Below are 25,721 nucleotides of genomic sequence, written 5' to 3'. Positions count from 1 at the left end.
AACCGGGCACGAAGGTCTGTGTCGTGAGATTCTGATTGGTCGAGAAAGAGACACGTGACTCACGCTTTGAATCATAATGTCAATCTCACATATAAGAGACCTACCACCAGCTTCCTTTTATGTAGATTTTTTTTACGATTTGCAGACCGCATTTATGCATATTAGTATGTAGTAAGTACATAATATGTTGTGTTAGGTGCCCTTTCGGAAATTTTAAACTGGTCAACAATGGCTCTCTATCCAGGCTTAGACCACCAGCCAGGGGGACATGAAATATCAACGTACAAACAAAATTATCAGGAATTAGCGGCAAGTGGCTGATAAAAAGCGACAATAAATAATAGAACTTTACCTGTTATCAATATGTAATGAAAATACATTATTTTTATCAGTAGCTGGCTTTTACCGCGACTTCTTTTGCGTAGGTTGTAATTGATTAAAAAGCACTTATAATCCTTTTTAATACGATTTGATTTTTGACTTTACGTTGTCTATATTATTATTTTACTAAGTAATTTAGATTAATTTAGTTATTTATTCTGTTTACGCGAATTTTAAAGAAATAAAACTAATTTGCGGATTTTATCGCGATTTCAATTCCCGACGTTTCGAAGACTTTGCAGCCTTTGTGGTCACGGGGGGACTGAGATGTTGGTCATGCGAAAAGTCAAAGTTATAATACCGAACTAAACTTTACAATTATACATTTTTTTTCTGTTGTTGGTCCGATCTACGCAGAATGGGCTCGCAGTGTCGTGAAGTCTGGCAGTCGGTCTTTTGGGTTCCGATTTAATTAAATCTAGAACTGGATCCCAGGCTTGTGCACGCTTTCAATCGTCTTCTTTATTGAAATTCGGATGATTTTTTAATTTCATGAGGATGATTCGCGAGGCTATTTAAATATAAGTTGAAAACAATCTCATCGACAGCAAGATACAATAAATATCATTTATATTATTGATCATTTAAAATCACCTAATAATAGAATATAGACAGATTAATTATACTTGCTTATATACTTATAAGACGTTGTATCAGATCCTAGGCGTATTAGTTCTTGCAATGTTGATTTAATCTGCCATCGATATGGATTATTATTTACTTTGTTATGCTTATTTATTTCGTGCCACAACATTAGTTTTAACTTATTATTAAGAAAAAAAGAAAATGAATTGGTGTCCTAAAAATGTAGAAGTTTTTAGATATTTTTCATCGTCGACATATACTTAATATTATAAATATTATCATATTTATTTATTATAAAGAACTTGACATCCGCAATCGGTTGTACTTAGTTAGAAGAAACCATGACACAAAATACGAGAGTTAATAACTAAGGGGCAAAGGTTTAACATAGATAGTTCCTTTGAAGGTTACCTACAATTTAAATACGCGAGTTGCACGCTAGAACAACTTAAGGCTGAGATAATCCAAAACACCCTCTTTTTGATTCAATTTTAAACAATGAAATAATCATTCTTGCGAACAGTAAACATATAGAAAGAAAGCGAAAATATAGGTTCAACGTTTTGTTTGATAATGTATAGCTTTCCGCTGAAAAATTGCTGTTTATATTTGCATGTCACGTATACTACTCCGACCGGTTTGATTAATTCTCCTGTATAAGTCTTCATGATGATGTCAGTTTTGAATATTTTTGTATCGAGGTTTAATGCCTTAAAATCTTTATAAGATATTGATGATAGAGCTGCTCCCGTGTCTACCTCCATATCAACAATTTTGTCGTTAATGTGGATCTTAATCATATATTTGTCGTTGATGATTGATCTAATGACGTTCATGTTCCATGGTATATCAACATCGACAATCGTATCAGCTCTGTGGCCTTCACTAATAATTTTAGATGATTACTTGGACCCAAAACCAAGCATGTGGGCAACTCAACACAAATTCATTACAAGGACACAAGATTTTCATTCTGGCTTCGAGTAAAATATAAGTTATAGTTTAAGCCCTCTTAATAATCCTTATTAATTGTTTCATGACTGCTGCTTGGCTTTGAAGAATTCAAATTAAACATTTACCAGAAAAGATGCTTACAATTTCCACTACTGGAAATTGCCAAAATCACTGACATACACTGGAGGACATAAAAATCATATTATTATGCCAACAAAAAGAATTATCAAAGTCCTATTTGATTTTGAGGAGTTCTATTCTGTATCTCCGAAATTCGAGGTCAAATAACAACATCTTTATATGGCAGTATATTCTCCCCAGCAACAAAAAAAAGTGATCATTCATTTCTAACATCCTAGATAGTATGAAACAATCACATTCAAGGAAAAACATGGACGATAGTACGGCATGAACATATAACTATAAACCCACCTATGTAGGTACAATTTGCAATCTTTACTATTTATTTGATATAGGATTAACATCGCAAAAAACTGTGTTAGCTATAGCGAATTGTGTGTTAAACACTTGAAACTAATCTATACCTTCAGGAGTGGTAAGGTGTGGCGGATATTTTCCCCCCACGAACCGACACGGTGTCAAAATATCAATCTTGGTAAATATAACCCATTTTTATCGATAAGATTCGTTAGATTATAAATTGTATCGATATGCTTTATCGTGAGTGACATCACGGTATTTTCCGAAATATTCGTCGGAGTTTTTTGGGGAAGGTCGAATGAATAGTTGACCTGATGGGGAGAGATTAGATCCAGTAATGCCTATTCGTTACATCAGAAGTATTATCGCTGCATTCTGCATTTTGTTACAACTGACACGAGCATGCCGTACCTTGAGGGTAAGCAACACGACTTCCTATTGGGCTTAGACCATAATCAGCCCCACCAGTAAAGCCTTTAATCCATGAATTTTAAAATACTGATGCTGGATTTACAACCCTAAGACAAAGAATCAAATGTGTTAAGAACTCAGACTACAAACTATATTGCTCAGTAATTTAAGCACTTGGTGTTAGAAATTGTTATTACGTATTTGAATATTTAAATAATTGAAAAGATGTTGACATCTTTTCGGATGTATCACCTAATAATAGACTCTTTTTTACTTCTAATAAGATTCTACGTGTACGAATGTTAGAATACAGGTGTGATTTACGCAGAACATGATAAATATTTGCTCAATGCTTAACTGCTCTGGTTCAAATAGGCTGGCATAATTTTGTCGACTGGCGAGAGGATCTCTCATCGAACGACACTCTATTTTAAACTTTATTCCACTTACTATAAAGTGCAAGGAATAAGTGGCAACATGCGAACTATATTATTATTTAAGGTCCACACCAAACTTTTCGCCGTCTTCTGCGTGATCAATAAAATACGGTTATTATAAACTATAATATTATAGGTAAGTATATTATTCTGAAATTTAACGGAATATTACGAATTTACGATCCAACATTTTTAATAAAAAACCTGACAAGTGTGAATTAAACTCGCGCACTAAGGTTTACATACAATCTTGTTCTACGGTGTCTAAGTATATTAACTTTAACTTTGCTGTTCGAACTCTAAATACGGTTCGGCACCAATCGTAAATATTAAGTTTGTAACCGTAAAGTTATTTTTTAATGGTACCTAAAAATTTTCGGTTTTCAGTTTTTTTCTTTATTTGTGCTGCAAGACATTGCTTCTCGCCCTATTTTTAGATTCTAGATCAACAGGAGGTACCCTATAGGTTTTATTACCTAGTGAAATCGTGTAATATGCGTAAATTTGCGACATAGACGGTCATATTATCTTTGGATAGTATTGACTTACAAGTAGGATTTTTTCACAGCTGAAAAAGGCCGTAGAAGAAAATAAAATTTATATCTAATACTCATGGTATTCTATGTAACAAAGTGATTATATACAATGACATTTTAGAAAGTAATAAAAACATCTTAGATTATATAAGACTACTTTTTGAGGTGCGGAAACTAAAAAAATTAGAGCATGGGCCTCATCGTGTTACGGTGTGTGATTCCGGTTAACGCGTATAGCTATTTGGCATTTGCCTTGGTGGGGTTTTTGTATTGCGGTGTGATTGTCGTGTTGTGGTCTCGGGTACGACCCTGGGTCGAATGAAGTTACTTATATTGGGTCTTGTTGCTCAGTACCAGCCTGAAGTCTGGAATGATATATGTATAGCGATAGTAGAACCATCCCCTATGAAATCACGGACCGAAATAACAAGGCAAAAACTGGGCGAAGTAATTGTGCCTTTACCTTCGTGGATAAAATGTGTAAAAGTCGACTTAACTAAGGAGAAATTTGTTTTATATGAGTTGTAGATGAATTCCAGCACAAAACAGTAATTACATTAAAATAAATGCCCCTAATTACTGCACTCGAAATCAAGATATCTGGTCAAAACGTCGGAGAAGCAGAGTTCAAGCATCTCCTAGTTAATTAACTGTTGATTAGTTTAGCAAGTAGTTGGACCAACTATTTGTTCCATAATTATTATATTATGAAAGCAATATGTTGACAATTTCAGTACAGGATAAGCAATTGCTGGTACTGCAGCAAGGAATATATAATTTATGCATTATCTTCCATTACATATTTTAGTTTATTCTCTTCTTTATTGTACATGTTATATTGATATTGTTTCAATAATAAAATCTTTTATTTCTTACATTTCTTTTTTTCTTTCAACGAACTTGTCATTCTGTATCGTGTCTTGATCAGCCAAATTCCTTTATGCGACTATTTACTTAAGTTTTTTGTATATCAATCAGTGATTACACGTAATTATATAATTGTTAAGTAATCTTACGTTCAAACTTATGTTAATAAGTTTTTATTTGGATTATCTCTGCGTAGGATTACTTGTGATAAGGGTGCTGAGTTTTATTGAGTGATATCGTTTTATATAACACAGGGTTGGCACGTATGACAATTTTTTGTTAATACATTTTTTATTGTATTTTGTGATGGTTGTAGTAGTTTTAGGACTGCTCTAATATGTCTGAAGGCGCAAAGGAACCCAACTAAGTTGTTCATTCGAAGTCTGTTTTCAGCGAGATGTGATACACTGGTTTACTCTGGTCTTGCTGTAGACTATACTGACTACGACTAAACCGGTCTCTATGGCGCTCAATGGGGGATGCCTATATCCAGCAGTGGAAGATTCCCGGCTGAAATGTTGATGATGATCATGACACTGACTACTTCTAACCCTGCACGTGGCTTAAATTAATTTATATTATAAAGGTAAATTTTCATTTCCACTACGATAAACTTATTCTGGCTTAAATGGCTCTTGTTATTTATTTTTTAAATTGATAAGGATCTCACCACACAAGAGCGGTAAAGGACGAAATTTTCACACAATGTATAGGTACTAGTATGCATAAATGTGGCCAGTAAATCGTTCTAATTATATAAATAACAAAAGGGAAGCAGGAATCGATGTAGATGGACCCTTCGCCACCACTACAGAAGCAATCGCCCTTTTATTTTTTATTAAATTTACCATGGAATATATTTTGGATTGCACAATCTGGAGTCGCTAGCGTTTCTTTATTGATTCAGATGCTTCGTTTTAATATTATTTTAGTTAACAGCTGTGTTAATAAAAGTTATAGTTAATTATTTTAGGACATTGTTAATAATTCTATGAATATGCGTAATGTATCAGTATTTACTTTTACGGGACATAAATTTATAATCATTATTTAAAGATGAACGGGTATTTTTATACGGGATACTAAAATATATTTAACTCTTTTTTTTATACGCTCACAGAAAGTGACTCCACTGCATCTGATAGTAAGTCGAATGGGGATCAATAGAATATCGACTGACGATAGATGAGTACCCCTCGGCAGACGACACAATTATATCGGTTGTTGGTACCGTTGAAGCCGGAACGCGACACTTACGTGGCCGACTATGGCGGGTTTTAACACCTTGTGTACGTTGGTTGCTATCCAGATAGATTTAAAATTGAAGATCGACATCAAATCCGGGCGGCGCAACGCCGGGTCGTAAGGCACGGTGACCCCAACATAACCGCTCAGTCGCCCCCCACGAACGCTGGGCGGTAGTCATAAGACACTTTCTCCGCGTAAACAAAAAAAAAAAAAGATTGATTTAAAATATATTCTACCACCAGTAAAACTCATAGGAGGTTATATAATCTCTGAGACCTATAAATTTAAAAGAGCTTTAATGGGTTTAGAGTCGCGAGCAAAATCATTAGATAAATTATATTTAACAGTTATAACTTGTTCTCTGCACAATTGCATCAAAACCTAGCCAATAATTTCTCGTTTGTCTGAAAAAAAGTAATTAAACATGCAACTCATGATTCAGTAGACAATGGTGTGTTGTTTGCGTCATTCCGCAAGGTCGACTCGTTTTATGATTATTAGCGTCATTAGCATTAGAGGTGAGAGATCGATAGTAAACCTACTGATGGAAACATTGTTTGAGACTCTGCCTAGCTTTTAAGGAGGAGCTGGTTCTTATGAGTTAATTCTTTTGATTAAGATTACAATTGATTAGAAATGCTATGATTCCTGCTTCCATGCATTTCTCCTCCTTTTCACCTTGTAACTGCTCTAAAGAGGGTTCGGCTTAGTTTTTCAATTAAGTATGTCGTACAAAGCGTTTATCTAATTTTTACCCGCAGCGTCTTGCCTATCGTCACCCTTCTTTGGAAGTCCAATGTTGTATTCCTGTCAGTACCCACCTTGTCATTAATCTCATTTTATTTCATTTCCTTCTTCAATAACCTCATATTTATCTATATAATTTTGAATTTCCTCTACATTTCCATCTACTAATATCCTAGTGAATGTTTTCTCAACTAAATAAACATGTAGAATAAGCATATCAAATGTAATGTAAAATAAGCATGTATGTATGTTTTCTCTTTTATATTTAAAATGTTTATAATTAGATGTATGAGAGATAAATATGCATATTAATTATATCATTGTTTATTTCAGTGTCTTGAAAAATAAAAGATAGCTAAATAACAGGCATTTGAACTGCTGAATTGGATTGCCGGTGCATAATTAAGACCCTCCCCAGAGCAAACCGCCTTGATCATTCATGCCATACATTTTCGGTTTTTCTATATATTTTATAGATTTCGATTAAAAATCCTGTTAGCGCGCCGTTTTGCTGGGGCGAGAACCTTAATTACATTCTCATTTTCCTTCTTTAACTGAATGAACGGTTTGAACTTGCGGCCTATTGGTAGAGATGGTTTTGTACCAAAATTAGCAGGCGGCTGATTCTATCAATAAACTAACTAAATAATCTTTCTTATTCCCTTAATTCTTTACTATTCTATTTAATTGGCTGGGAAACGGTAAGAACCTAGTCTCAATTATTTATTTCGTATTTATGTAATAAAAAATAATTTCGCAAGAGTGTCCCGTCCCATGATTTAATAGCCTGTCGCCATATCGGGTACAAATTGCAGACTCTAAATTGATAGCAGTGGTGGCACCGCCAATACAACTATGCCACTGAGGCAGTCAAAAACACTTGTAAATTATATATATTTTTTATATCTTTGCGCAGGGGCAGCCCTAGGATTTTGCAGGCCAGCCCACACTGGGCTCCGGAATTTAACGCGTGTGCATCGCAGGTTCTGCCCAGTGCCCACTTCGATCTCGTAGCTTCTCTATCCAGTGGTAAGTTATATAATATTCATTGTGTCGTGGCTGTGACCGAAAAATGTGGTGAAATAACCCAGTTTTCGTGTTATAGGTGTTTAAAATTTTGTGTTGTGATTTTTAATAATATTCGTGTGCCCTACGCTCTTTCCTGTTGACAATATTTTGCCCCCATTTCAGGGATTTTTAAACTTCTAATCTTAGTGCTTACGTACGATAATCCTGTACAAAATTTCATACTTGTAGATCTAACAGCGTGTTTGTACTACTGTCAGTTAGGTTGAATGTATGTGTCTAGATCGCAGCTTCTAGTTCAAAATATTGATATTTAAATAAAAATCAATGCAAATTTGATATGATAAAATCTCAGATTATTTAAGTATTTTCATTGATAAAATCGTGGGAGTAGGTATTGAATAATTTCGCAAATTGTTTTATCACTTATCAATATTATTATACCTATTGTTTAATCCGAAACGACGTACAATTTAACAAGACATTTAATATATTTTTTTATTTAACGTTGTAAGAGCTATAACTTTTTAATTTTCATGAGGTATTCGTTCATTCCATTTTCAAAACCACTGTATTGTGATGCATGTGGGCATCTACAATATGGACTGCGGGCATTTAGAGAATTCAACCACAGTCTCCCCCATTTATCATTAGAGGTGATTAAAGGGGATCATTGGGGAAGTTAAGCGTGGTCTAGCGGAGTAAAAGCGAAATACGGTGAAGGACTCATCCCGATGTCAGATTTTTGCAGGCGGTTCAACCCTGGTAAGACTTCATCGGTCTTACTTACGGAGACATAACTTCTTAGTTGCTTCTGAGGTTGGGCCAATTAGGTTGGGCCAATGGGTTAGGGTTGGGAAAATTAACTCTTTGGCAATCTCACAGTGTTGTTGATTCTTTGATAAACATGAATATTTAAATCAATAATTTTAGTTATTGACCAAATAATTTTGCTCAACAATCTCAACTAAACATATTTCTTAGTCAACGAGATTTCTAGACATCTAGTGAATCACGTTTCATCTCCATTCTTCCTTGTTGAACCTCAGAGATGCACCTAAAATTTCTCTGGCATATTGTTAACAGTTTTAGTGAGCATACATCAGTATGCCCTGAGACCCCTTCTAGACTCCATTAATCGCCTTTTATAATAGTCAGGGTTGGCCGTGGTTGATTACTTAGGGCATTTATTTTACTTTTAGCAAGAGCTCTAAGCGTTATCTCTTACCCCAGTAATGGCATTTTACGACGTGTGATGACCTGGTCGAAAATAGGTAAGAACAGGGGTACCTATTCTTCATGACTCAAAACTCTTCGACACTCATGGTTGGTTTAACAAAATAGTAAGCGGTTTGCCTGCCCTTTAAGAAAAAAATACTTATCGACTTACATGATGGCCAAAGCAACTATTCCAAAACGCTGACCACTAGATATTCTATTAGGTCAATTTTCATACCGAAAAGGGCTTAAGAAATCCATAGGGTCGATCTTTGGTCTAAATTTCGAAATATTTCTAAGAATTTATATTTTTAGGACTTTCCCAACCACTTACAGATTAAGATAGCATTGTATTTATCAAGAACTGCGATTATTTAGCAATTAATTACACTCGTGCCCGATAAGGCAATATTTTATTATAGTTTTGTAAAGATAACCTCAGTATATTTCCGAGAGAGCTAAGAGACACGTAAGTAGAGTACCTAATTATGCTATAATAATAATATCAGGTCTGTATTATATGTCTCACTGCTGGACACGGGCCTCCTCTACTACTGACAAGGATTAGGCTTTAGTCTACCACGCTGGCTAGTGAGAATTTGGTAGTCTTCATACACAAATATATTCCTATAGAGAATTTTTCTATGCAGATTTCCTCAAGATGTTTTCCACCATTTCACTATTTCATTTCCACCGTTAAAACAAGCTATAATTCACAAAGAATACATACATAATTTTAAAAAAGTCAGAGGTATGTGCCCTTGGGTTTTGAACCTGCGGACATTCGTCTCGACAGTCAATCAACCAACTAGACTATCGACGCTTCTTAATATACTATTCGAACGTATTGCCCTTCTTGGGTCTAATTTATATTTAGTTTGAAGTATACTAAGAGTTGCATAATGTAGAGTCTCTCACACACACTCAACCTTTTTAACCTCGAAGAGGTACGCAGAGGCGCAAATGTTGCAACCACTTTTTGCCATGTGTATTCCATCGTATAATGTGATAAGAGACGCGTCTATTGTGATAGGGGTCGAGTCTATAATAGAGTCAGTAGCAAAAATAACTAAACAAAATCTAAACTTAACTGATGTAGACAATTACATGCGTGGAAGATTCATGGACGCCATACCTGGTTTAAAGAAAAGGGTTTATGTAGAGAGGGGATATTTGAGCATCTTAAAATCTAACTTACAAGTCGAAACGTAACTACAAACTACACGTTCACGTTGTTTTTCTGTGATATATTGTTATCTTGGTCGATCCAGGCCATTAATGTTGTACACAAAATTGTGTAGCGTTACTTTACTACTGAATATTCAAGCGGAAGCTATTTCATTAAAGTATAAGGTAAAAGAAGACCAGCGCGACTCACTGTTGCGAGTATAGAATTTATTATAACTCGTCGCTTTTATTACATCCTACAAAGTAAGTCTAAGCTGTATAACCACATAGTCATGTTAAAAACTACACTTAAGTGTGTACGAAAGACCATCATCAAATACTAACACCTCTGTAATCGACCTTGTCAAACCAGTTTTCACCGTGTGTTTTAATGAGTGCATTAACGCCAATCTGCATATGCATTGCACCGGTATGGGCACGCCCATCTTTCCCCAACCTACTTTAATTCGATACTGTCAGTGAATGGAAAGTGCACGGACAGCTCCAGTTTCCGCGCCATCCCGGTCAATGAACCTGTGGAATGTAACGTTTGCGGCAGAAATGCGCGCACGCCACTACGTTGTCCATAAACGAATGTAATTGACCAATGGCGAGTTCCGTCAAAACTGTCACCATTTTTGAAAATCGAACGTGCGTTGGAAATATATGTGTTGATTAATGATATTTTTACCAGCTTTATCATTGATGGATTCGCAAACCTAATTTGTAAGACGTCATGTCTAAAGTCTGAAGTAAATACAGAATTCTAACGGGTATATTCAGTGATTTTTTTAACCCTGGATAAGGTAGAGTTCCGTGTCTATAGACCGTTAATTATTGCGCAGCTACTCATAGTCATATTTGTATACAGCATAGTTGGCTGGCTTGACCGGGAACCTACAACTATGTCACAGAAAACAAACGTGAATTGATAGCTCGCTGTTGCGTCTCATACAGTAAGTGGTATGTTCAAGAACCCAAATATCCGAGCCCTCTTCTTGTAGCTATTCCTTTTCCTTATGGCTACTAAAGCAGTCAGGTTTCTTGATATTGTGGGTGTTTATTGGAGGTAAAGTTCACTTCACTTCATCCATATCGTCTTTACTTGTCCTACTAAAAAACGTAATCATTAGGTGACGAATTATGTTATAAAAAATCATATAGTTTTTAGTCGTATGTTCTGAGGTTATCTTAAATGAACTTATTGCTAGTAAAACATTATTATTTAGCTATTTTTAACAACCTTCTAAAAAGAGAGGTGGTTTTAAATTCGCGTGTGTGTGTTTAATGTATCTACAGATATTTTTTTAAGATTTGACAGCCGATTTGATTGATTTTTTACACATTTGTATTTCTTTTGTTTCAGATCTCAATCAACTAAACCAACATGTCTCTTGACGAGGTAACTATTTTTGACACAAAACACATCAAACAAAACATATTTAATAATTATTATTTTCCCAGAAATTGTTATGATAGTTAAACTGTCGATGTCTTATCGATTTTCATAGTTATAATAAACGTATGTCATGAATCATGGCGATATATGTTGTCAGCAAGATTGTAAAACACCTGGAAATATTTGTAATCATTTCCTTATGCCTGAATAGATATAATCATATATCATATCTTTGGAATTACTAAAACTAGATAACAATAATTCAAAAAACAACAGCTATTTTTGACATCCAAATACGTACCATCAAACTGCAGAGCATTGCCTGCCTCCGCCACCCACATGTGAAAACAGAAATCCATAATGTTACTAGTATCGTAATTAACAACTATTTGCTAAATAAGATGAGCTATTTGTTATCTCATTAAAAAGCTATCTGTACTACCAGTATCATGGCGTTTCGGAAGAGGGCGAACTACGTATGAAATAACAAACCTCGCTCTCCTCCATTCGGATTTGTTAATTATCCATAATTGTTACAACTAAGACATTGCATTAATGTATGTCTCTATTAACAAAAACAGTCTTGTTTCAATGTAGGTGTATGTGAATGTATCATATAGTGGAACCTTGCCCCCTACGACACCCTAGTGGTACACACAATTTAATGTGATATTATCAACCAACTATAAGAAAATATACTAACTATGTAGGATCATTTGGAAAAAAAATTTAGTTACCTTTTTTTAAGTAGAACTGAAAAAAAATATTCTTAATCTGAAACAGCATTCATCAATTTTCTTAATATCAAAAGGCATAAATTATAATGTAGGTATTTAACACTAAAAAGATGTAAAACTAATGTAAAATTTCTATTTATCGACTCCCTGTTTTCTCAGTGATTTCAAAAGTACATCATATATTACTCCATATTATTACAAAATATTTTTACTGAGTACTGTAACAGCTGTATAACCACACAATCGACTTAACGATTTAAACATGCCAGTAAAATAGCACAGAAAATTATGCAACCATTCCATCATGCATGGAGTGATCCGCTTGTATTAAATAGATTGCTTCTATTAAAATTAATATTATGATTTAAAACTTTCTAAAAAAAATTGCAATATTTAGAATATGTCACTCGATACTTTTTTTTCTGTTTCCTATTAGCATTATCGATTGTAAAAAGGCGCCTTTGTTAAGGACCCTGATCTGTAGATATTTATGTCTCGGTTAGTCGAAGGCGCAACGGAAGGGCATTAAGTACTTGGCGTAATAAAGACTTCCAGCTTTTAGTTTAGGTTTCGGCAATTGTTAATTCTTTTATCTAAGCTTTTGGTATTATCGGATCCACGTTGCTGCGAGTGGTGATACATTATCACATAACAGTGTAATTACGCATCGATCATATTCGACGTGACTGATAAGCGAATATTTGCCTCCGTGGCGCAGTTGTATTACCGACCGCAGTGCTGAGGCTTCGGGTTCGTTTCCCGATAGTTCCCGTTCGTTTTGATAGATTTGATTACTGACAGAAATTGTATGCCTTTGATCTATAGTCATATCAAGCTCAGATTCAAGTTATAACAGCATTGTATTATACTGTCCCACTACTGGGCACGGGCCTTCTTTATTGAAAGGGATAAGGTCTTAGTCTACCACGCTGGCCTAGTGCGGATTGGTAGTTCAAGTTACGTGCCATCAATAAGGTGCTTATGATTTGTTCAGATGCGTCATTTTCTATACAGGCACGTTAGAGTGACCCAACTAATAAGCGGAGTGGAGTTCATATAGAACATCGAATGACGAGAGATTACCCCTTGCCAGTCGACACAATTATGCTGGCATTTTTGAAATCAGTTATACACAGGCTAATACCGACACGCGACACACTTGAAGCTCCTCAGTAACTGAGTTATTACTAGAAATAAACAAATGTAATTTTATTGTTACAGCAATTCAAACAGGTCGCCGACCGCGTTAGGAACTGGAAGACCAAGCCCAGCGACGAGGAGAACCTCGCTCTGTACTCCCTGTACAAGCAAGCCAACTTCGGCGATGTCAACATTGGTATGTTATTAGCATTTAACATTGGATTTAACCTATTCTAACTTCGGACCCACCTCACCTATCAGAAACGGAAACCTATTTTTATTTCTATTTATGATCAACGTTCGGTAACGAGACATCAGATTTATGGTACCTTAACTTAAGACCTATCAGAAATCCTTTAGTTCCTCCTACTCTATTTCAATCTTTCTTTTCCTTGTTTCCAGACCAGCCCAGCGGCCTCGTGGAGAGCGCGAAGTGGAAGGCATGGACCAGCCGCAAGGGAATCGCCCAGGATGACGCCAAGAAGCAGTACATCGACATGGCCGAGAAACTGCACTCCAAATACGCATAAGTCTATTTATTAGGATTAAATCATTTTTTTTATTTCTCATTGTTATTTAATAAAGTTACCATTTTCATGTAAAGTGTTTTGTTTTTTGTCTTATTCTTGTTATGAAGAGATATATATTAGCAACGAATTTTAATGGAATGGCTTGGTGGTGTAGTTGTATTACGGAATGATTGCAGTGCTGGGGACTCGGGTTCTATTACTCAATGAGTTTTTCAATTCAGTAGTAGCCCGGAGCCTAGAATTTGTGTCCAATAAGGCGATAGGCTCGCCCCCTATCGCATTATGGGACGAAATACTTACGGTCGAAGTTATAGAATATAGAAGCTATAGTTGGTGTTACAGTTGCGCTTGCACCTCTGGCGACTCCTCCGGGGATAACAGACATGAATGAGTGTGTATGTGTGTTAAGAAAAAATATTGTCATTTATTTCAAATAAAAATGAAGGAATAGTAGGAACATCGACTTTAAATATTAATCATACTGGCGATGTCCTGGATTCGATTATAGAATTGGCTAATGTATTTTTTTTTGTATTCCACTATTGCGTACGTGGGTAGTTGTAGGTACACACGTTAGTACTTGGAAATGGAATCATATTGCCTCCTTTGAGGAAAACAGTTATGTCCCTAAGCGGAATTGAAAAACTACAATTAAACGTTAACACTGATATCTATGGGTTTATGTGTTTCGATAAATATAATTTGGAGCTTTTTTAAAAAAATCCCAAATCGCAGCAACACTCATTCAAATCCCAAAGACAAAGGTATAACGTAGGTAGTGACCAATATATTTTAATATTATTTATCTTTTTATACTCTACTAGCTTTTGCCCGCGGCTCCGCCCGCGTTATAAAGTTTTTCGGGCTAAAGTTTTCCGTTATAAAAGTCACGCTATATATTTTCCGGGGAGCCTATGTTCTTCCCAGGGTCTGAAACTGTCTCCATACCAAATTTTATCCTAATACGTTGGGTAGTTTTTGAGTTTAACACGTTCGGGCAGACCGATGCAGCGGGGGACTTTGTTTTATGATATATTTTTGTAGAACTTTTTAAGAGGAACAATCCCGTCATACATTATTGTTGCATAACTTTAACCGTTTACGCAGCGCACGCAACAGAAGCTCTCAAAACTAATAAATTGTCCCCGTTTTTGCATCATGTTTCATTACTGCTCCGCTCCTATTGGTTATAGCGTGACGATATATATAACCTATAGCACTCCAGGAACAAAGGGCTATCTAACACAAAAATATTTTTTCAGTTCGAACCGGTAGTTCCTGAGATTAGCGATTACTGCTCCGCTCCTATTGGGCATAGCGTGTTGATATATATAGCCTATAGCATTCCAGGAACAAAGGGCTATCCAACACAAAAAGAATTATTCAGTTCAAACTCCTAGTTTCTGAGATTAGCCGTTACTGCTCTGCTCCTATTGGTCATAGCGTGATGATATATAGCCTATAGCACTTCACAAATAAAGGGCTATCCAATACAAAATGAATTTTTTAGTTCGAACCGGTAGTTCCTGAGATTAGCCATTACTGCTCTGCTCCTATTGGGTATAGCGTGATGATATATAGCCTATAGCACTCCACGAACAAAAGGCTATCCAACGCAAAAAGATTTTTTCAGTTCGGACCGATAGTTCCTGAGATTAGGCATTACTGCTCCGCTCCTATTGGGTATAGCGTGATGATATATAGCCTATAGCACTCCACGAACATAGGGCTATCCAACGCAAAAAGAATTTTTCAGTTTGGACCAGTAGTTCCTGAGATTAGCGCGTTCAAACAAACAAACAAACAAACTCTTCAGCTTTATATAATAGTATAGATACTTTTATATAAAGCTGAAGAGTTAGTTTGATTGAACGCGCTTATTTCAGGAACTACTAAACAGGTTTTCTTTTTTTTTTTTCACTAAGATCAGGTGGGGCAAGTGCGCCGACGGGGTAAGTAAGACGGAGCACCTGCCCTAAAAAATCTAAAACTATTGATGTTATACAATTTTATGGCGCACTTCCCCCGACTGACCTTAATAGAAAGCAACATCAGGTACTCCTGGGTGCGAAGGAAATTTTTTATCCCGATAAGTTATAAAGAGGGACTTTTACCCTGAAACACTTTTCTACGATGGCGGACCGCGAGCATAAGCTAGTATTTATTATACTTAGATATTAATAAATATCTTGGTTCAAAGAAAACAATGGCCGTATGTTTTCGCTTCGTTTGTCCGTCGCCAATAACACAGACTTTATCAATATTTAAGTTTGTTTAAAATACGTAAGGTAGGTACTTACCTCGAATATATTGTAGGTATATGTCATTTATAAAAGCAAAAGGATCAAACTGTATTATAAATCTGAGGAACTAGTGGTCCATGTCCACCAAAGGCTAACTTGATGCCTATCCAAAAGGATTTTGGGGCAGCCTATTGCTACTTTAAATTAAAACGAATAAAATATTTGAAACTACAAGTCAGTAGGTACAAAGAAGTCATTTCATTTTTTTTCTGAGTACTGACTTCGGTAGCTACTTAGGTATGTGCAGGTACACGTGCTTGTGGACTTTTTGTAGTAGATGTAGGCAGATCAGAAACTCAAACAATAGGAAAATATATTATTTAATAATGAAGTACTTAATTATTTTGTGATTTTTGAGAAAAGAATATAGCGAGTTTTAAACAGGACACAAGTCGGGGCTGACTCGATTCGCGAATCGCGATAATAACAGGGGTTATGGAACTTGGAACGTTATGCCAGCTAAATACAAATGTGTATAATAATATTTTGCTAACAAAATTCTTACATTATTACATGATATTTATGCCGCTAGAAAAGTTTTAAATGTATTGAAATATCCGCATAATCACGAACAACGAATAGAGAATGTTGATCCTTATGATATATTGCTATGAACTTCCAAATTTTGACAATTAAAAAATAAGGTTACGTGTGATGTGTCGAATGCGTCACGCAATCGTACAAAGTTTTATTTTTTATTTATCAACCCATCGCACGATAAGGACAAGCAACGTAGTCAAGCGATAATTCGTCATAACCACTTTTGTTTGATATAACTGTTTACCATTCTGTATAAACCGACTCAGCCAGTTCCTAACGAGAAATCGTGTCGACTGGTCGCTTCCACAAAAGTAAGCAGTGATATTAATTTACACTCTGACTGTAGATATAATTCATTAATTTTGTTTTTTAAAGCTGAATTTTATTACTACCATTAACATTAAACACATTGCAGTTCGAAATTGAAAATTTAAAAAGGTTATGTTGAGGTTGAATTCGTAACAATTAAAGTTTATTGTTTTTTTTTCGATTATAGGTTAAAGAAGTCTTAAAGTCATCATGTCTCTGCAAGAGGTGAGTTGTAATGAATAGAATTTTAATATGCCATCTGCATTTTGCCGGCATTTGTCGGATAACACTTCATTTTGCTATTTACAACATAAAGTGAAAAGGTTAACTCTTTTTTGGTGGTAAAACTTATGCGAACCAATTAAACCTAATTGATAAATCATTATTTTGGCGTGTATGGTTGCAAAGTGCAGATATCTGGCATGATTGTTTTTCACATGTCTCCCAAGGTCCAATTAAAGTCATCTATCATTAGTGGACTGCATTTGACTCATTTTTTTTAACTTGTTCCATTTGTCACTTGTTTTATTTATCATTATATTGACAGAATTGAATATACATGTTCATTTAATATATTTTCATATACCCACCAGGAATAATTTGACAGTCTAAAGGCCATGATGACTTGCAAGTAGCATATTAAATTATTGTCAAGTAATTTTCCATTATAAACTATTCAAATCTAGATATTTTTTTGAATAATATTAAATGTCTAGCTCTAATAAGCTAATTATTATAATACATAAGTAATTAAATATTGAGTAAGGGTCAAGCTAAGTGCTGAACAGAATGCCTTACGACTCAAATACCTTTAATTTAATTTAAATCTAGTTTAAAAAACATATGTGATGAAAAATAATATAATTGTATGTATCAGCTTTTTTAAAGCAAACATTATCAGGTTCAACAATCTTTTTGTTTTTGTGTATATATATGCTTTTTTATAATTCATGTATTTTAAGAACAAGAATTTTGAATAAATTAGCAAATGAAAAATAGTTTTATATCTTTTTCATTTCTTTTATCTAATTTGAGAATGTTTTATAAGCCAGTTTTTAATTAAAGATATAAGCAGAAATGTTGGACTTTGCAAGTCATGTACTCTTCTATATTACATTCCTTAGATACTTAATTCTTAATTTTTCCTTTTCTTTTACTGTATCAACCTGATATTTTTTTTACACTGCCATGTAGATGTTTCATTATTTAGAATTAAAATGGTACAATTATTCCCTGATTATTTTTAGTCTAAGATATAGTTTAGCCACTTTGCTGCAATAATTGAAAGTTAAACAACCTTAAAATCTTGTTTTGCCACTGGACTATAATAAATGCAAGAAACATAAAAGAGATTTTACCACAAAAACCTGTTTTGAATCTGTTTGTTTCCTTACTTATGCAAAAAGTTATATAGCTTAAAACTTTCCAAGATTTTTTATCTAATGTTGCAAAACATTGGCATTTAATTTAATTTTCTAAGTTATCTTGTCAATAGTTTTATTTTATTAATTTAGATTAATGCTCACCAAGCAATTACAAATTATACGATTTATAATTTTTAATGGTATCCCAAGGTACAGGCACGGCCTAGTTTGGGTACCCCTGGTAAATACTTTATTTTTGTTTTTAGAAATTTGTTATACCACTGTTTTTTTTTAACTGTAAAACACATTATGTACTTTTTAAATAAAACTTATTATTATTATTGTTGGAAACGTTGTGGTATCATTTTAACATGCCCATATAAATAAAAATGTTTAATAGCTATAATAAAAAGACATTACAAAGTGTTATAATTAAAAGATATTCACCACACAAGACTTGATGCGCAACATTTAATGCTCACCATGACAGTGTTGTACAAAACATTTTGAAACGGGGCACTGAAAAATCAACCCTAATGATATATAAACTTCATATACAAAAAGATAGAGGTGGAGTTAATGTTAGGCATTTTTTGCCAGTCAACCTTTACGTGGTACAGAGACTAAAGAGGGTAGGTGTACTCTAGAAAACGTAGAAGTAGTCATATTTAGAATTTAATTTTTTTCTAGTATTCACTATGTTTACAATGACAGAACTTCAACCTTTGATGTCAGCCAAAGTTAATCATACAAAAAACAATACATGTAAGTCATTTTGTGCATACATTAACATGTCTGTTGAAAACACTTAAAGTTATTTTTGTATTTAAGTGATAAACATGTAAATTTTTCTGTAGTTAGGGGAACGAAAATGGTGGCTGTGTGCATTTTAATTATAAAGGAATGCAAACTAAATCTCTAATTATTATGCATGCATGCAACAGTTTATTTTAAATGTGTAACTTTGTGTCCCTGCAGAAGTAGGCAAGGTTTCATGATTCGTATTTATATTTTGACTTCGCTACCTATAATTTGATAGGGGAGGTAGGGGTTAAATGCCATAGTTTAAAGAATAAATTAACACAAATAATTAATTTATAAATATTGTAATGATTCCATGACCAAGAATGTCTAATCCACATAATATATTTACGTTATATTTTTATCACTTTCATATACTACTAGTTTTGCTCGTGGTTTGTTCTGTAATAGTTCCCGCGATAAAATATCATAAAGCATTTAAGAGTACACATATTGACAAAAGAATTTTTAGAATGGGGTTAGTATTTTCAGACATTGCCCATACCCAAACTTGTAATACTATAGATGGCGTTGCTGGTTAGGTTAGTTAGGTTGTGTTTGGTGAATCATCAGCCGATAAGAACAGATAACATTGGTAATCGATAGCGATTTATTACATGTACACTTCATATTCATAATACTGAGTAATTATATCATATCAGAAGTTTTATCGCTATGATTCAATAGGCAGTCTATATAGCATGAGAATCCACAATACCATGTCAGCGAAATAAAAACATTATAATTGTACATGCGTATATGATGACAACTACCTCAAAGAAAAGTATATTAAAGTAATCTGAAGAAACTGTTTCACTGTTAAAACTATGTCGTAGTAAAATAGTATTTCGAATTTTTACTAAATTCAGATGGGCTTTGATTCTCCTCATCCAATTTTCCAAATCGGCTCGAACTGTATCATTGCTTATTTATACATAGCCTTAGTTTGAATTTTTTATAAGCAATTTTTATCAAGGACTACCCTCACTGACTCAATCCAGTGAGCCCAGGTTCACGGCCATTCACAAACAAGCTTTGGATCGTGACAAAAAACATGGCCACCATGTCGTATGATGCTGGGGCTTTGTTAAGATTTAATCTTGCTATAATGTTAAATACACTACTGATAATACATTGTACTGCTAAATACACTACTCGGCTTTTCAAGCAGTTATGTTAAAAATCTTGGATACTAGGATGTCTTTAAACACTTTTTCACCATTGAAATTTTTCGAATTTTATCGTGTTTTTCTATTATAATTTTCTAAACGTTGCAAAGGCTGCAGCCTTCACGGTAATAGAGGGATTGAGGTTTGGGTCATCTGAAAATTAAACGTTACAATATCTACGTATATTTTACAATTATACAAAAGTTTTATAAACTCTTTTACCAATTAATACGATTAAAGATTAGCGGTAAATGTATAAAAGTAGTGGGTCCTATGGCAAAAATTAAAAACAAGCTAAACAGGTTTAACGGCAATAACTAACATCATTTAATTATTAAGCCCACTCCGGTTTTACTTTATTATACAGGCACAGGGAAGCAGGCATGAGTAGGGTCCAGATAGACTGACTGACAAGAGCTGGTTATCCCTCGTCAGTCAACACAATAATACCGGACTGTTTGAAATATGACCTATCTGTTCTTTGCAGCAATTCGACCAAGCCGCCAGCAACGTCAGGAATCTGAAGTCCCTGCCCAGCGACAATGACCTCCTGGAGCTGTACGCGCTCTTCAAACAGGCAACAGCTGGTGATGCTGACCCAGCCAGTAAGTATAACGTCACGTATGTTACCTCATCGGCGGTACAGACCCAACAACAAATTGCCAGCTATGATAGGTCCCATATAATAGGGCAAGCTTATTGTTGTTAAGTATTTATATTTGTACGGGAACATGTAACTTACTCAAGGATTTTTAAGAATCTTACAATGGGATTTGATCTACGACATGATTTAGAACTCGTTCGATCACACATGATATATTGGTTCTGGAATTAAACTTTTTTACAAATCCATTTTTAGTTCGTAGTTTAATCTCTCATTTTAAATATAAATTTAATAAAGACGAAAATGATTTTTCTTAAATCATTGGATGAAATTAGGGTACAATTGAAATAATCTGTAATTTTTTTCTTTATTTGTGTGAGATCCTTCAGCCAATTTTGATTTTTGAGCGCAAAATTTACTACTATTTTGCTATAGGTATAGGTGACACACTCGGATATAGAAATATAAGATGGGTACCCATAATTCACAATAGAAATTTAATATGAATTTCGCTAGAAATTCTTGTTTTAAACAAGATTCTTGAATGCATATTATTCATGTTTAACAAACTGGTTTTCCACGAGAAAAGCCATAACGGCGTCGGGTGTAATGACCATGGATGTTTTTTTTGTCGCACTTATATTTTGAACTATACGTTCCATAAAAATCAAGTATTTATTAGTTATTACTGTTGCAATTTCTATTCTATAAACATCTCAATGTGCTATTCTAAGTCAATAACTGGACAATGGGCAAACGCACTCAAATCTGTAGTAGTCTAGTCAAGATGATCAGGAAATGCCAATCTAACTAAACCTACCGTACAAACATACATACAGCCGCGTGACAGCGAGTATGCGGGTTGAGCTCCTCACTTCCGTTTTCCTGCACCGGAGATATACCAATATTTATGAGTAGGATTGTATCTCGTGGGAAGCATGCAATTGCGGCCACTGGCCTCAAAGCGGTTTTAAATTTCTACCATAAAAGAAAAATAAATTTAAATCTACCCGCTTTTTAGTAATGTATTTGGTGTTATTAGTAGATTTATTTGGATTGAAGTAATTTTTGTTTACACTTACCATAGACGAGTTATAAATTATGCCGTAATAAGTTTTTTAAGAGTAATATTGGATTGCAATTTTCAATATCGACTTGCATGTCAAATTTCTTTGGCAACATTAATAAATTCCGGTCGATCAAATGGAAACAGAATTTAAAAAATATATATCTGTAATGTTTGTCACATTTCATTTAGTATTTGAAATAATAATTTAAACATTTCGTATCACTTGAATCTAAATAATTTATACCTCATCATTTGGTTCATTGAAGCTTGAAGTTTATCCTTGAAAAGGCTCCTTTGGTTCGCTCTCATGATATCATTAACCATGTGGAAATTATTCCACACAATAATAATGACCTGAAGTATATGCTTATATCTACAATAATGGCGTACAATATTAGTGAATTCTTTTATATACTTATAGCATAATTGCCATGACTAGTTGGTTTTAGTAATTCTATGTAAATACAGTTATTATTTCATGAATATTAATAAGATTGTGACTATCACAACGCCTATTTTTGCTTTTAGAATAATCCACCCTAATTTTATATAATTAAAGTTTATTTTTGTTTGTTACATTAAACGTGCTAATCTGTTTGTATTTTGTAAATTCGAAGCTACATTATACTCGAGTTTCGTAGGCTTTTTCTTAAATTTAAACTAGTACTTAAAAATCCTTTAAGAAACAGCTAAAAGGGAAACTAGTGAACTAAGATGTATCCAACTCATGATAAAGTCTACCGCAGTATATTAATCTAATGAACTATGAAATTCCTCAAATACTGCAAAAAATACTTGATTCAGAAATAAAAAGAGGTCTCCACACCTTCCTTCCATTCTTATTACAAGTTTTTTACTAAACTTAAAAACTAGGTCAGTTTTCCTAGAAAAGGTTTGAAAATGTGTAATGTAAAAAATATTCACACCGTTTATCGATAAACACTTGTGCTAATCAAATAAATCGTTTTTTTGATAACGCACGTAATTTCCTGATAAATCGATACTCAATCATAATTTATTTGGTTTTTAATTATTATTTTTAAAGCTGATTTTACAATAATCAGATAAATGTTTTTCAAAGGATAAAATGGAACAAGCATTTAAAAAAATTTAATTATATTATTAAACTATGTTGTTTGTCTACTCTAGTATGAAGTTATATGATGATTTAGTTTTATCTGGAAGTTGAAAAATCGCTCCTAAGGGTTTTACGTACTAGTAATGTTTGCATAAATTAGTAAAAATAGATTTCTCGAAAAAATCCTATCACCTGATTTAATCGTGTCTGGTCTGCCTTTCCTCAACCTCCCGGGAAACCGATGTAACATTTACCTTCCTTAATAACTAGTTATTGCTCGCTGCTTCGCCCGCCTGGAAGGTCTTTCCCGGCAAAAGAAAACTATTTTCAGAGATAAAATGTATCTGATTTACATTTAATTTTTTCTGCGTTTATTACTAACAGATCATATACATTTAAGAAATTTACGCATTTAAATAATAAAAGATTTTTTATGGCTCATCATGATCATACATTGGACTTTTTTTTTATTGCTTTGAATGATGAGACGAGCTTGCCGTTTTCCTGATGGTAAGCGATATGACCGCCCATAATCAGGTGAAACACCATCCAACACCTTGAATTACAAAGTATTGTTTGGTATTCCACTGCGCTCGTCATCCTGAGACATGAGATGTTAAGATTTATTATATCCAGTAGTTACACTGATTACAATTTCCTTCAAACCGGAACACAACAGTGACTACACGCTGCTGCTTAGACAACATTCAACTACTTATTGCTGTTGTCATTGTTTGCCTTTAGGTGACATTAATTAACCATACAAATGAATGAATATTCATGATTCAGTTATTACACACCTGTTTTGCATATTCATTAAGTTGTTCTCGGGTTATTTTTTAAGTAATGACAATAATTGGTGTGCCTAAACTAAACATAAGAAACGTAAACGATTACAATTTTGTTAATTGATTTTCCCATGTATTTAATAGTTAATTGTTTTATAAAGTAATATCTTTTAGTAACAAATTAAGCCGCGTTTTGTAAATAGAAAATCTTAGTAATATAATAAAATTTATGTTTTTTTTTTTGTATAATAATATGTTATTATATTAAGGTGTAATACTTATTTTTTTAAAAAATGTTCTCCACAAGTCGATAAAACATTGTTATAATTTAAAAAACTGTGCAATCTTATAAACAATATTCCAGATGTATGTGATTTAGAGCTATTGGCAATTTTACAGGACTGTGGTCTTTCAGTTATGCTTGTTTAGTTTACAACACTTAACAGATGGTTGTGCCGCTAATTTTTATAACGTTTTCTACGCAACATCACAAATACTTTCGCTTGTTATTTTAACTATACGGAGAAAGAATATTTTCAAATCCTCAACGTATTTGCAATTAATATTAGTGCTTAGTATAAAAAGGTTGGCAAAGTCCAAGCTACATCAGATAACATCCGCTTACCTGCTGAAGGTCGCGCGGTCAGTAACACGGCTGGCGTGGAATAGCCCAAAATGTCTGTTATTACAATGTTATTTATGGCTGAACTTTCGTAGAAAAGAAAGTTTAATGATTTGTTCATTTGGATTACATGCGGCATACTTTCTTATGTTTAATGAACCGTAGTGATTTTGAATTCAGTATAAGCGTGTTATGATGGAAAACTATTACTTAAGAGAGGAATTAGTATTGACAAAGATGAGACTTCTAAGTAAATAGTGTGTAGGTAAATTGAGAAATTAATAACAAAATAATAACAGAATATGCAGAAGCGTAATATATTAGAATAAAACATGTCGCACGTGGTTTTTATCTACTTTTGATAAATCAAAATTGCTTTTGTAACCGTTTAAGTACACACTTACCCATAAAGGGTTACTTACTATTCATAAAAAATTACCCTGGATTTTTTATATTGTTTACTGTAACTAAATTTTTATCTCCTTTCCAGACCGCCCCGGTCTCCTCGACCTGAAAGGCAAGGCCAAATTCGACGCGTGGCACAAAAAGGCCGGCTTATCGAAGGAGGACGCGCAAAAAGCCTACATCGCCAAGGTGGAGAGCCTCATCGCTTCCCTCGGACTTCAATAAGCATATGATTAAAGACAGCATTGCGCGACGGCAAAATACTGAAAGCAATATAGGCTCAAATGTACTGAGAAGGGGATACTGCATTTTTTAGTTAAATAAAACATATATTTTCTTATATTCAAAGTCCGTATTTATGAGGAAAATTCTATAAAATTGGTTTCAGTCGTCTATATTTTTTTAGGCGGACGTTGTTCTCATATTGTCGCTCGCGTGATAATGTCACAACATTTAATGAGCGGCACGTCCAGGGTTTACAGTTTCGCACAATATATTCATATTTACACCGATAATGTAACAAAATAAATTATTTACAAACTGAAAATAGCGACATCTAGTGGTGATTTTCGATACTATGTATTTAAGTGCGAGTTTGTGATGCGATCTAGATTTTTCTAGAACAGGTCGTTCCGTCTCATTAAAACTATTTATTACTTCGGTTTAGGCACAATTAGGATATTTTAGGATATACATTATAAGTAATAACTACGGCTAAATCAATTATTTTCAACACACAATGTGGTGCTCATTTTTATACTTTCAATATTTACCTTTGCTTTGTTTGTTGTAATTTTTATATACATTAAAACTGGTATTTTGAAATATTGTTTATTTTTTGTTAC

The 25,721-nt window shown here is 34.0% G+C and overlaps 2 protein-coding genes across 2 annotated transcripts; both read left to right on the top strand.

The window, feature by feature from the left end:
* Positions 1-7,513: 7,513 nt before the first annotated feature.
* Positions 7,514-13,897, top strand: LOC115442595 (putative acyl-CoA-binding protein). Its single transcript, XM_030167672.2, has 4 exons — positions 7,514-7,636; positions 11,385-11,420; positions 13,376-13,490; positions 13,697-13,897. The coding sequence occupies exons 2-4, from the start codon at positions 11,406-11,408 to the stop codon at positions 13,822-13,824; spliced, it is 258 nt and encodes an 85-aa protein (XP_030023532.1). The 5' UTR covers positions 7,514-7,636; positions 11,385-11,405; the 3' UTR covers positions 13,825-13,897.
* Positions 13,898-16,758: 2,861 nt separating this feature from the next.
* LOC115450264 (acyl-CoA-binding protein homolog) lies at positions 16,759-25,701 on the top strand. The gene is made up of 4 exons (XM_030178265.2): positions 16,759-16,978; positions 17,164-17,201; positions 20,798-20,915; positions 24,962-25,701. Exons 2-4 carry the CDS (start codon positions 17,187-17,189, stop codon positions 25,099-25,101), a joined length of 273 nt encoding a protein of 90 aa, XP_030034125.1. The 5' UTR covers positions 16,759-16,978; positions 17,164-17,186; the 3' UTR covers positions 25,102-25,701.
* Positions 25,702-25,721: the final 20 nt, after the last annotated feature.

This window comes from Manduca sexta, chromosome 17, assembly GCF_014839805.1.
Source record: "Manduca sexta isolate Smith_Timp_Sample1 chromosome 17, JHU_Msex_v1.0, whole genome shotgun sequence".
NCBI classification, from domain to species: Eukaryota; Metazoa; Arthropoda; class Insecta; order Lepidoptera; family Sphingidae; genus Manduca; species Manduca sexta.
Note: the sequence above shows the minus strand (reverse complement) of the source record. Positions and strands in the feature narration are given on the sequence as shown.

Excerpts from the sequence above, each read along its gene's own strand:
- LOC115450264 (XM_030178265.2), top strand. Across the intron at positions 20,916-24,961 it reads TGGTGATGCTGACCCAGCCA|ACCGCCCCGGTCTCCTCGAC; the intron begins GTAAGTATAACG and ends TCTCCTTTCCAG.
- LOC115442595 (XM_030167672.2), top strand. Across the intron at positions 13,491-13,696 it reads CTTCGGCGATGTCAACATTG|ACCAGCCCAGCGGCCTCGTG; the intron begins GTATGTTATTAG and ends CCTTGTTTCCAG.